Here is a 13,689-nt window from a genome sequence, read left to right as displayed (position 1 = left end):
GGACAAAGGGATCCAGTGTGCCTGCCAGGGGATCTCTGCCTTCAGAAGCAGAAAGATTTCCCAAGCCTTATGGGTCAGAAGTGACTGGAAGATGCCTTAAATGGGATTTTGGAGGCTGCAGGGAAGCCCACTCACTGCCTCATCATCTGCTGGATGGCACACATGGAGGGCTTCATCCCGCGTAAGGAAATATGAGGATGCCTTCCCCGGAGCCAATGAGGATGTGACTTCTCCATACGTAAGGTGATCCTCCTAGAAATTCTCTCATTTCAGTGAACTGGCCCAATGGTGAGGATTGTCACCAGGTTGTTTGCAGGTCCTCCACTGTTTGTTGTCCAGTATACTGAAAATGAATTCTAGGGTTTATACTGGCTTTTGTTTGTGATTTGGCTTAGTTGAACCAGGCAGGACTGGGAATCTGATTCCTATTTGTATATTTTGGCAAATATTTGGCAATATTCAGAGGTGTTTGAAATAGACACTGAAGGGAGTGCTGACACCTCTTAGCTGCTTCCAGCTCACGCACAAGTGATGAAAATCTTTGCTGTCCCTTTTGGCAGGGTGGTTCAATGGTTTTCCTTTGCACCAAGCAGGCCCTCACATCCATGACGTCAGAGATCGAGATTTGCACCTGTGGGAGTCTTTCTTGTTTGGTTTCCGTTCTTTAAAACTGCCAATGCAAAACTGAATTACAGGAAGGAAGACAGACATAACTGACAGGACAAGGGAGAACAGAAACAGAAACAGCTTTATTAGGGTTTGCTTTTTAGAGAGGTACATTTTAGGGGAAGGCATGCAGCTTTCCAGACCTGGTCAAGTGAGAGGACAGCATATGCAGCCTGACCTTGCCCCTGGGCATCTATGACAGGACTGCCATCAACAAACAGTGAGATCTGGGTTAGGATACAGTTGATCAGAGCCTGGGTCTGGGAAGTGTTAGTATCTCAACTGCCTGGGGCAGGAGTGACCACTAAGTTACAGCCAGTCTAGGAGCTGAGGCAAGAGGGTTGCTGGGTTTAAACAGGGAGCCTGGCGCAGAGTTATGTTAGGATTTTTGTACACATGCAATAGATTTTCTGGAAGCGGCTCGGAGACAGCAAAGACACGACTCAGTGTGAGAAGAGGCTCTGCAGCCTGTGGGGTAAGTTTTTCCTGGGTTAACTTGAGGGCTCTCTGGGTGAGGGAGGCAACTGCCAACTGCTGCCAGGGCCCAGAGGCAGGGTTGCTAATCCTAGCTGTCATATCTAGTTGCTTAGACAGACAAACGATAGGGGATAAAGCAGGCTCCAGGGGCTGAGCCTACTGCCCGTGAAGAATAAAAAGGTTTGGCAGAGGCAGGGGAGGGCATGAAGGAGGGCGTGTTAAAGGCAGTTAAACTCTTGGATGGTAGAGTGGGGCACAGGCCCAATTAAATAGCAGCAGAATGAGATAGGTATGTCTTGAGTTAGAGAGAAGTGAGGAGGGTTGCAGATAAGCAAAGGAATGCTGACAAGCTGGGTTAAGAGGGGTGGTGAAAAAGGTACAGGGGAAGGGTGTATGTGGGATAAAAGAGTATAGGAGTTGGGAGTCACCAGGTGTCGGGATAACAGCTTCATCAATGCGGAGTAAGTACCATTTGTTTTTTTACTGGTAAGATTGGATTGTTGCAGGGAGAGAGGGTATGAGTAATTAGGTTGTCAGAAAGGAGGCATTGCATGATGGGTTAACATCCGGGAGCAATGGGGTCTGTAGGGCCAGTACTTCCAGGTCGGGTCAAAGGATCAGAGGTACTGTGAGACCAAAAGTAAGGTGTAAGGAGGTTTCTAACTAATTTAAAATGTTTCTTCCCAACAGAGGGACCGGTCACAAAGGGATTTAAGGAGGAATGAGTAAAGGGCCAGTACACCTGGGGTAGGTAGGCTTGGCATCAGTATCCATGACTGAGATTTAGGAAGGACTGCTTAGCCCAGAAAATGAGGGCAGGTCAGAAAAGATAGCAGCTGTGTAAGATGGAAATTTACTCACCCAACACCTTGAGTGACAGGAAGTGGAAGGACAGCACCCGTTGGTCAGGAGGTGGCCCGATAACCCTGAGAGGTATCCTGGTCAGAGCTAGAGGCCCAGTGGGAGAGTCCTGGACTCTCCAGAACAGGAAGGTTTCCTGCCGCAGCCTGCGGCTTTGACTGGCAAACAGGGACCTTGGATCAGAGACACAATGGAAGCCAAGGAGGGGTAGGGGGACCTGGCTTTATGGCCGGTAAAAATGGAAGTTAGTTTAGGTCTTTGTTCACAGGGAGAGGAAGGGGAAGCAGAACATTTTAGAGAAAGCACCACAGAGCCGCCAATGCAAAACACACAAACAGGTAGTAAAGGCTCAGACCCACCCTCTGTGTTCCAGTCCAGGCAGAAGGTGCAGTGACTGCTCAGCCTACTGCTAGGAGTCCTGTGATTGGCAGGAATCCCAGGAGGTAAACACAGACAAAAGGCTGGAGGCCACGTGAGTGAGCGAAGATAGACACAGAGAAAAGATGGACACGAGAAATTGGCCTTATTGTCGTGCCCCTTTCAGGAAAGGCAGTTCTTTCCAGCTCCTCTTGGCACTCGGGTTGCTTTACAGGACTTTCATCCAGTTAGTGCCCACCCTGGGACCCCAGGTTCCCTTCTGAGTTTGCTGGTCCTCCGAGCGACCAACAAGACAAGCGAGATGGAACAAAAATTCACAGAGAGATACTGACCAGAATACTACATTGTATTCCAGAATATTCTTCCGTGTGGAAAGATGTCTGTGGAGGCTTCATCGGAACTTTTCCAGAATTCCCTCAAATCTGGTAATGCAGGTTATAAAATCTGAGAGCATGAAAGAACAGGGTGGTAGTGGGTGGGGCGGGAATCTTTCTTCCATGAAAGTGCGATAGAAACTGACTTGGAGGTAAGCCAGCCCTTTTATACTTTTGCTTTCTTTTCAGAATGTCATATAGAAATGTACTCCCACAGCAGGGAACTTTTCAGTCTGATAGCTTTTGCTTCGCCTTAGCATTGAGATTCATCCAGATGGTCGAGGGTACCAAGTTTGTCAAATAAGGGCAAGAGGAAAGGCTTTTCTGTGTGTTCGGCTATATCTCTGCATGATCTACCAGGAGAGGACAGGGGTGGATGGATGTTCTACATTTTAATGCTTGATTCAACTGAGTGAGGGGAATGTTGAGGGCCCTGTAGAGAGGAGAGAGGAGAGAGGAGAGAAGCAAGACAAAATAAGGTCAACGCAAGGCTGAGAGTAAGTAATGGACAATTGCTAAGTACCCAAATATTTATAGTACCCTCTTTCATTAACATACAAAGTTGGCCACAATTGAAATGCACTTCACGTGATAACAAGGCAAGCATTTCTCCAGTGGTCTCTGGCTGTTGGCTAGGTCATACCAAATCCGGAGGAGCAGGAAGCCTCAGTTTTCTCCTGAGAAAAGGCTGGTGGGTTTGAACCACTGAGCTGAAGTGTTAGCAGCGCAATGGTCCTTCCACATCACCTCCAGAGCTCTTCCGAGGTAAAGAAGGCCTCTTCACGTCTTCATTTGCTGACAGATATTTTGGAGGAACATACATTTTCTGTCTGCTTATAAAACTGAAAGGCATACAATTTGAAAAGAGAGAAACAAGTAAAAGCCCCAGATCATCTGGATTGTACAGAGTGAGAACCATTAATATTTTATGTGTATTCCTCTTGTTTTCTTGGTGTTTGTTTGAAACTAGCTCATGTGTCACAAAAGCATTTCTGTCCATTTAAATTGGGCTTTACTCTCTTTATACCCTCAGACCAGAGTTTGCGTCGATGGATAAAGATTCTGGAGAGTTTTTAAGGCTGTGAGCCTTCTCTCTTAACAACAAAAAAAAAAGGTTACTTTTGCATTAGTTCATTTTTATTATTTTTCCTTTTGGCTTGTGGACTAGAACACATATGAAGACAAACATACTATACAGAGATGCACAAGCACCTGCATCAGAACAGGCCTCTGTCCCAGTCTTGTGGTTCTTTGTATGTGGTTCTTTCTTGTTTGCTTTCGCTTTTCCCATTCCTCCCTGTTCCTTGTCATAGTCTTCAACATCTTTTCCCTCCAATTTTATAACACTGTGCTATGAAAAAATTAAAAAAGGTTTCTGTTATCTTGGTGTTTTCAACTTACTGAATTTTTTTTCTTTTCCATTATGGTTTGTGAGCATTCTTTTTTGTTTTGTTCTATTTCCCTCTCATTAAAGTCTTATTCCCATAACAAGGAATGAGGTTTCTTATATCTGTGTTTCCTTGACCATGGCCATCCCTCATGGAGTAGGACCGTTTGTGAGAGAGCTTGTAAGTAGGCAGGCTGTGGCTCAGTGGCACTTGATTGTTGATTCTATGTTCAGTGTGTGTGTGTGTGTGTTTTCCCTATAACTTTCAGGATGACATTTGTGTTTTGCAGGTCAAAGAAAACATCCAGTAAAGTTATTCACTGCCTTCCCTTCCAAAATTATCGCCTCTCTGCTCTTCATTGTACTTGTGGCTTCCATTGTGCTTGTATTTTCTATTATCTTAAGAAGTAAGTAACCTTTTTTAAGGGCTCGTGAGGCAGGGGGGAGCGGGGAGGGAGGGGGAAAATAAGAAAAAAAAGAGGACCTGATGCAAAGGGCTTAAGTGGAGAGCATATGCTTTGAAAATGATTAGGGCAAAGAATGTACGGATGTGCTTTATACAATTGATGTATGTATATGTATGGATTGTGATGAGACTTGTATGAGCCCCTAATAAAATGTAAAAAAAAAAAAGAAGTAAGTAACTTTTTCTAGAAAGGTTACATTATTCTCTATACATATATATTATTAATATATATTTAGGGAGCCCTGGCACTGTGTGAATTGCTAGAGATCTGTCAGTTCATGAAATTCACAACATTCTCTGTTCTAATGGAGCTTGCATTTAGCAGAAGGACTCATAGGGAATAAACAAAAAATAAGGCTAGGGGTCAAAGTGGTTGCCATTCACATAGCAAGTTCCTTGAGGGATTTTATTAAGCTCTTGATTCAGATGAAGAATGTAGCCACCTGCCTCACTTTGTAAAACATTTCAGGAGCAGAAACACAGTAGAGCAAAAGTCCTTAGGAAGAATCTTCCTTATGTGACGAACAAAGAAGCTGGTCGAGGAAATGGCATAGAGGCCATGTCCCCTCCACCTACACAGGGTTAGGTGGATACATTTCCCTACCAGCTCAAAGCTGATTTCTATGAAGTTGAAGTCAGACATGCTTCCACCCACCAAACTTCTTTACCCATTGTTGACACCAACTGTCTGTCCCACAGTCCTCTGCTTCTCTACTGGGTTTGACCATTGTGTTAATCAGCGTGCTTTAGAGAAACAAATCCACAGAAACTCATGTATAAGAGAGAGTTTTATATAAAGGGTAAGTGCACATCAAGAAAACATCCCAACTCAGCACTGCCCAAGCCCACAAGTCCAACATTAACCCATATATCTGACACCAATACACAAAGTCCTCCTCCATCTCACAAAACACACACTATGATGCCTACTGCAGGAGGAAGGCCAAGTCAGTGATTGTGTAAGCATTTCAGTGCTGGCAGGGGTCTCCACACAGCTGCTCCAGCATCCAGGGCTGCAGTGGCGTAGTTCCACGTGGCTTCTCCTTGGGGATCTCTTGCAGGAAGTCAGCCTTGCAAGCTGAAGCAGGGAACTGGCTAAAGCAGCTGCACCCTGGTGCGACCATCAGAAAGCAAATGACCTGAGAACTAGAAAGACGCGACTCACGGAGCCATTTATCTCTTTGCCCTTCAATTAATCCCATGTGTGTTTATCAGCCCGGTTGGCACAATAAACTAACTACCTCAGTCATCTATTGCAACGGACACTGAGAACTCACAATAAATACTCATGATTCTGAGGGCTTGCTAGGGAAGTTGACAGGTTGCCACCAGTCAGGTTTGGAAAACATGAGTGTTAAAGTATTTGTGTCTGCAGCATCTCTTGTCAACCACGTTGGCCACAAGGGTCCTTTTAACATGCTGATGGCACACAACTGTACCACTCCACAGGCCAGGAAGGCCTGTGTCCCTGCCTCAGGATTGGTATAGCCACCACTGTTTCTCCAGGGTCTCTGCTGCTGCCACTTGTCCCTGCAGTGAGCTTAAACATGGTGTTTATTGCCTCTTTGTCCCTTGGTTGTAGGAGTCTCTGTTCCTACTTGTGACTTACTCAACACCAGCTGCATTTGCATTCTTCCTCTTTGGGCTGTGGTAAGGGTTACAAAACGGTGACCAAGAAACCCCCTACCAAGTAGTTTCACTTCACTGCACAGATATGACTCAAGTCATAGAGTCACAAAGTAGGGGATTAGGGATTCTACACATGGATGTAGCCTTGTAGGTATTTTAAATACTGACATTTAAAAAAAACTGCTTTCTGAGTGCAATGGGGAATATTAAAGAGCTGTATAAGGGGAGTGCCAAGAGCGCTTATTGGTCCTGGAGAATCCCTTTGGACTGCTATGGCTAGAGTAGAAGGAACCAAGGTCTGAAACCGAGAAAAGTATTAGGGCATCTTGTGAAAATGCAGGTGAGCATGGCCTGTTCTGGTCATACCAACAGTGATGGAGGCTGGGCAGGGTAGTCAGATTCTGAGTATTTTAAAAGACAAGCCAACAGAATCTCTTAACTTTGGGGACAGGGAATTTCAGAAAGAGAAGAAGTCACCTTGACCTGAAGGTTTTCTTTTATTTGATCCTGAGCAATGGCAAGAATATAGTTGGCATTTACTGATACGAAAAATCCTACTTAAACATGCTGTTTGTGGCCTCTCTTTTGAAGACACAACTCATTTTAAAGGTGATTCAATGTATGGAGGGGAGATGTTGTAAAATTTATCGTGGCAATAATTGTATAACTCTTTTTTATCTGATTGAATTATTGAATTGTATATCATGTGGAGTATGTTCAATAAAACTGTACAAAGAACTGTTGTGAGAAGATCATGAAATTCCTCTATGGACTTATTTCCTGATTTTCTTTTATCTGAAGTGCCATTTGATGACAGTCTCGTTAGGTAGATCCTCTCTGGCATTTAGAAGCTTTTCTTCTATTAAGTTAATTGAGAATACACAAAAGTTCAAAGACCTGAATGATTGTCAGAAGTCACTGATCCTTCGTACATACACAAAGAGGCTCTCTACATTACCTGACACATAAAAAGAACTATGTGGGAGGAAATGATAAGGGAAAAGTTGAGGTCATGAAATAAAAATGTCCGTTCTTCCATGGCCTACACTCTGAAATATTACTTGTTTCAGAACATATAAAAAGGGCCAATTTCTTTTATATATATTTCATACTTCATTACCAGTTGCTGTCTATTCTGACAGTCCCTTATTTTCAGAGAATTGTGTTTTCAAAGGCTGATTTTCCACAAGTAGATCACCAGGCCTTGTTTCTAAGGTGTCTTCTGCGCATTCAACCTTTCCATCAACAAGCAGAGTAGAGAGTACAGTCACCAGTGCACTTCATATCAAGGCTCTACCTATTATAAAAGACAAAAGAAGAAGAAGGCTTAGAAGGACCTACATGTGACCTCCTCCCTGGGGGACGGACAACAGAAAAGTGGGTGAAGGGAGATGTCGGACAGGGCAAGATATGACGAAATAATAATTTATAAATTATCAAGGGTTCATGAGGGAGGGGGAGCAGAGAGGGAGGGGAAAACATGAGGAGCTAATGCCAGGGGCTTAAGTGGAGAGCAGATGTTTTGAGAATGATGAGGGTAATAAATGTACAAATGCACTTTACATAATTGATGTATGTATGGATTGTGATTAGAGTTGTATGAACTCCTAATAAAACTATTGAAAAATGAAAAAGAAGGCTTAGAATATACTTTTGATACTAAAAATAGTATTTAATTTGTGCACTGGGGACTTCTGTGCAATGGGAGTGCCCATGAAATACACCATTGTCACATCCAGGAGAGGGAAGTGGTTTGCCTTTAATTAGTCAGTGAATGAGTGAGTGAGTGAGTAAGTGAGTGAGTAAGTTAGTAAGACAGAGGGCTGCTATGCAGGAGGATCTGGAAAAATAACTTGTATGATCTTAGGAAAGAGTAGTAAACATGGTGAACTGTGGAAATCGATTTCCTTAATACTATTTTTTTGTCCCCATTCCCGTCTTAGACTGCAAGATATATGTATTTCCAGTTTAGAGACCACTGAACTGAAGACTAGTGTACATGCTTAGCCTAAGTCTTAGTGGCAAGTTAGGAGAACAAAATCATGGGTACATTTTCAAAACTATGGGCTCTAAAGTAGGTAACTGTTTAAAGAAGGATGGTAAAATAGGTTTATTCTAATTTCATGGTTTTTAAACTTTAGAGAGAGCGAAAGAACATGCTTCAGTGTGTGCTACCTGCCCAGAACACTGGATTGGATTTTATGGCAAATGTTATTATTTTTCTGAGGATGCAGGGAACTGGACATTCAGCCAGACATTCTGTGCCTCACTGGAAGCCAGACTTGCTCAGTTTGAAACCGTGGAGGAACTTGTGAGTATTGCGGAGTAGGTTTTCTGCTTGTTAACCCTCCGTGGTGCTGACCTAACAGGAGTAAAACTGAATGATGTGATAAAGAAGGAATCTAGTCCAGGCAGACTTAGGGCAAGGGATGCACCTTTGGAATGATACGTGTTGAGGATCTATACATCATGCCTGGAATCCTGTGAGACATTTAAATGCCTTCATTTATCCTCAAAGATATGTTTCTTAGTTCGTTTTCCGTGTTTCACTAATAAACACAATGAAATACAATCTATAACTTATCATTTAAATGGGGACATCTTGGAGAGTGAAAGTGGTCATAGTAAAATATTATCCTGGAAAAATATGTGGGGATTTTACCAGGTGAATTGGGATGTGCAGTCATTTGACATAAATTAACCAAGAAGAATGCATGATATGAACTGAAATTGTACACTAATCTGACTCCAATATCAATGCTTCTCAATTATATCATGCTCCCAGCAAAATGAGACGACATTAGAGACTCAAGAGTAATATGAGAAAAAGAGACAAGCGTTTTCATTTTGTGGTTTATCTTAGAATTTCATGAAAAGGTATAAAGGGCCTTCAGACCATTGGATTGGCCTTAGTCGAACATCATCAAATGGCATCTGGACTTGGACGGACGGCACTGACCACAACAGCTCGTACGTTTTGAGACTTCTCTTCCCTCTTCCTTCTGCTGTGTTCATGAGTGGCTGTGTGTGTGAGATGTGGGACGTGAAGACATGAAATTTAATGTCTGTGACTTTGGTAATACATCGCTTATAGTTAGTCTATCAGTCTAAATTAAGATCATTCGTGTGAGGATGGCGTTTGATACGTTTCGTACCCTCATCCACATATTGAAAACTTTTATTTCCTGAAACCCTGTAATGACCACGAAGACAATTCTGCACATCAATTGTTTAAAACTCCACTAAGCTACTGAATAACTGATATGAAGATTATTAAGCCCACTATGCTATATACTACATTTATTCACCCAAGGAACCTGTAGAGAGCTTTCTAAAAATTGATAGCCCCAAACAAACAGGGTTTTGATCATTTATGGGGAGTATTTTGAATGCCCTGGAAAATGATGCCATGCTTGCAAAAGCAGAGGGCCAGCAAAAAAAAGAAATGAAGCTCCTCAGGGAGCTGCCTAGGCACCACGGCGACAGCAGTGGGCTAAACCAGAAACAGTTGTCAGGGTGGTACAGGGCCAGGCAATCTATCGTTCTGTTGTACACAGAGTTTGCTTTAAGTTGGAATTGATAGAATGGTACCCACCAACACAAGCATTCCCTTGAGGGTGATATATTGCGGAAGACCAATTATTTTCATCAAATGGAAATGAAAGCATTTTAGGAATTCACCTGCCAGGTTTTTTGTTTTGCTTTGTTTTTAATTTTCACATATTTACTAAGCTAGTCACGGGCATCCTGACCTTAAACTGCCCTGATGGCCACAAAGGGTTGCCCGCTGTATGGGCATAATAGTAAGCTCCAGTTGGATGTCTGATCAGCAACACAACTGAGTTTTGCTACGATGAATGAGAAACCTGTGACTTTCAAGCAGAGTCCTTGAGAATGTAAAGGGAACTAAAACAGAAATTATGTGAGTGAAATATTCTGAAGCTGTGCTCATAGCCAAATTTCTTTTCTTTTATTGGCATTAAAAGTCAACAGAGGGATTTCTGGAGATTTATATTGGGGGAACAAATATATATATATATATATATTCGACTTCTGAATAATTAATATTTTTGTGTTTGGTTATAGGTTTATCATAAAAGGAGCTGGAGAATGTGCATACTTGAATGACAAGGGTCTCAGTAGTGCCAGGTCCTACGCAGATAGGAAATGGATTTGTAACAAACAAGTTTATACCCAGTAGTGTCAAAATCCTTTAAGATGTAAATTGTAATTTCCCAAAGTACCAGGGGGATGCAGTATAATTTGTTATATACAGTTGCTGATTTGTTACACCAAACATTACATAATATCTAATCTGTTAACATTAAGGATTTAAACTCCCATACCCAAACAATACATTAAAATAACCATGCTTGCTGAAGCCATCCAAAAATATCTTATTAATCTATAGTCAAGTTTGTTTGGAGAGCTTTCAAACATTTTGTGAATGTACTCATACCTTTTCTAAAGTCAAAAAGTCAGAAAAGTAAGGACTATCTGTATTTAAAACTGTTCCTCAAATGCTGTGCTGGACAGGGTTCTCTAGAGAGACAAACCAGATTGCTAGTGATTATATATAAATATATTTATAAAGATAGATATATAATATCGGAAATGAACCATTAAATTATATACAGATAGATAATACAAGAAATTAACAGTTAAATTATAAAGCAGTGAGACACTAGCAGTCCTTTAAGGCTTGAGAGCCGCCAGTTGCCAGTCCCTTTCTGTAGAGAGAGCTGGGCAATATATATCCAGGCAGCAAACAGCAAGGCAGGTCCCCAACTGTCACCAACTGTCAGTCCCCAGCTCCAGAGATGAGCATTCCCATCCTGTGGGCTTAAAGGGACCTCAACTTACAGCGACACAGTCCACAGGCTAGGCATCCCACAGGTAGTGTACCCCTTTAAATTGAGGCACAGAACAAGCAAGGCGAGGCTCACCGAACCATTTATCCCTCTGCCCTTCAATTAATCCTACTTGTGTTTATTGGCCAGGCTGGCACAATAAACTAACACAAATGCCATGCACTCTTTTTGGATTGAATATTCTGGCTTTCACAATTAACTGAATTATTTAAGCATCTGATACCTAATATATTATTGTTTCAAAATATATTAAAAACATTTATAGCATCAGCTACACTGTACTGATGAATCTCAAAAAAGATGAAATAACAATTTATGAGGCATTGCCTCCCTTATTTACAGCTTCATTGGCATAGTCTACATATCATACACTTCAATCATTCAGTCAGATCCAGAATTGTTTCCATGATATCAAGAAGAAAATGATTTATCTTTATTGATGAACTTATCGAAGTCTTTTAATCCTGGGAATTCTGTTATCTTTTGAAACTATGTTCTAAGTTATATATGAATATATACAAATATTTAATGATGAGTTAAATGCTTGGTCAATCAATAGTTACTTTGTTGAATACTAATACCAGTATTGTTTTTTCCTCAAGATCCATTGTATATCAAGGGTTCTAACAGGCAGGTAGAATGTATGTGCCGTTAAATGTTTCTCTATTTGACCAAATCATTATCTCTCTGGGCTATAATATCCATTGCAATGTCTTCCCAGAACTCACAGACAATATTTATGATGAAAGGATTTATGATAGAAGTTAACAAGTGCTAAAGGCTAGTGTGGTAGTTACATATAGATGAGAGCAGGTTCACTCGTTTGAAGTTCATGACATTAGCACAAGGGGGCTAGGGTTGTTGAGAATTTGTGGTGAGGCCATGGTCTAAAAGCAAGGTGACCAAAGGGCACCCTGGTGAGGGTAAGAGAGGGAGCCCACATTGGGTTGACCAGATCCCGACCAGATGAAGGGAAGAATTATTTTCAGCCTGTGAACTGGTGCATATTGCTTCAGACTTATGGATGGCATGTCCTGATTGGATTTTGCTTATTGATGCAGATTTCACAAGGTTTCAACTGGAATGAGGATTCTTCATGTCAAAGATTATGATTGTTTCCTCAGATCACTGGTTGGAAGTAAGTGGGTAGAATAGACATTAGATACCCAAAATGGGGCAGAATAATGCATGAAGTAGCTGGTTTACAAACTCTCATAGGTGGGGGAATATATTCAGAGGATACAGGATTAAGGTGTAGGTGTTACTTAACTGCAATTGTCAGGCATAGGACAGTTTTGTTTTGTTCACTAATAGAATGTTATGCTTTAATGAGGGTGGCACATATTGACTTATATGCATTTTTGTTTTATCCTGTTAGGTACAGATATGATTTTATTATTGTTTTGTTAAAAATTATGTATGGCTAAAGAGTTGTGTGAAAGTGTCAGAGTGATAAGGGGTGGTCTGTGGTAGTTACATAAACTGTTATCATTTTGAGAGGATTGAGAGTGGAGGGGTTGAATTTAGCCTGTCAATCGGGTGGCAGCTTGTTGACCTCATTTGGTGGCACTAAGGAGATGAATAGTTCACTTGAGGTGGGACACATGCTCACTCCCTGGGAGGCATTGCAGCTGACAAGACACATGGAGCTATGTAAGTTCCCTGAGCTGGAGGAGACACGTGGAGACCTCTGCCAGTGCTGAGATGCTTACAACGCCATTGGCCCCAGAAGATTTCCCACCCACTGGCCTGTGATCTTCCTGAATTTGGTATCATTGCATGTGTTTCGTGAGTCTGAAGAGTACTTTATAGATTGGTATTGGGCATTTGGGCTAATATTGCACTTATGGGCTTGATGTGGACTGGGCTAGGAGGTTTTCTTAATGTACAGTTGCTCTTGTATATACACAAATCTCTTTTTTATACAAATATGACTATTAATTTGTTTCTCTGGTCTCCCCAGACTAACTCAGCTAATAAGAAATGTTCAGCACAATTAAGTGCTGAGAGACATTTATGTGGAATAAAAGAATATATCTTTATGGCTGTAGTGCGATGAGTTATTTACTATAGCTCTTCTATCTATATAGCCTTTGTTATTCCCACTAAACCATCTTCATTTTTTCTGATGGATGTAGGTCAGAAGTGGGGTAAGATTGTGGTTGAATTGCAGTTCAACTGTGAGTGATTGTCAACAAGGTTCATTGTGACTGCCATTGTGCTGGGTATAATAGCAGTCTCAAAAGCAGAAATGGGGGAATATTAGTAATCGCAAGAGAGAAGAGCCAGGAGTGGAGAGTATCTTTTATACTCTGAGATCCTTATTCAGTGTATCTCCTTGATCCAGGAGACAGCTTTGATATCAGAAAAGCAGCAGCCTCTGAATCAGTAGCCACAGCATGAGACAGAGCAGTGGACTGTACAACCATAGAACAAATAATGTTGAGTGCATTTGGGCAGGGAGCTGCCTTGTGAAGTGGGGTATCTTTAAGCACTTAATTGGGGAAGCTAGAGCTCAGTGCTTTTGTATTGAAGCTTAAGGAGGAGTAGCGTGTCCTTTGGGCCTTTATTAGCAGCCTT

General features: G+C 41.8%; 1 protein-coding gene across 3 annotated transcripts; it reads left to right on the top strand.

Moving 5' to 3' along the window:
- Positions 1–13,151, top strand: LOC142450304 (C-type lectin domain family 2 member H-like). 3 transcript variants are annotated; one of them, XM_075552072.1, is made up of 7 exons: positions 1–243; positions 1,072–1,141; positions 2,738–2,807; positions 4,434–4,550; positions 8,380–8,549; positions 9,102–9,208; positions 12,171–13,151. In XM_075552072.1, the coding sequence occupies exons 1-7, from the start codon at positions 101–103 to the stop codon at positions 12,262–12,264; spliced, it is 771 nt and encodes a 256-aa protein (XP_075408187.1). In that variant the 5' UTR covers positions 1–100; the 3' UTR covers positions 12,265–13,151. The 3 variants fall into 3 exon arrangements, with proteins under 3 accessions (XP_075408187.1, XP_075408186.1, XP_075408188.1); XM_075552071.1 differs by having other exon boundaries at positions 10,325–13,151; XM_075552073.1 differs by lacking the exon at positions 1,072–1,141 and having other exon boundaries at positions 105–243; positions 10,325–13,151.
- Positions 13,152–13,689: the final 538 nt, after the last annotated feature.

The sequence above is a fragment of the Tenrec ecaudatus genome, chromosome 6 (assembly GCF_050624435.1).
Source record: "Tenrec ecaudatus isolate mTenEca1 chromosome 6, mTenEca1.hap1, whole genome shotgun sequence".
In the NCBI taxonomy this organism is placed as follows: domain Eukaryota; kingdom Metazoa; phylum Chordata; class Mammalia; order Afrosoricida; family Tenrecidae; genus Tenrec; species Tenrec ecaudatus.
This window is presented reverse-complemented; position numbering and strand designations above follow the sequence as displayed.

Bases quoted from the DNA above. Each gene is read 5' to 3' on its own strand.
- LOC142450304 (XM_075552071.1), top strand. From the start codon at position 101: ATGGGATTTTGGAGGCTGCAGGGAAGCCCACTCACTGCCTCATCATCT. The intron at 4,551-8,379 runs GTAAGTAACCTT...TTTAAACTTTAG, and splicing joins ATTTTCTATTATCTTAAGAA to AGAGAGCGAAAGAACATGCT. The intron at 8,550-9,101 runs GTGAGTATTGCG...GGTTTATCTTAG, and splicing joins TTGAAACCGTGGAGGAACTT to AATTTCATGAAAAGGTATAA.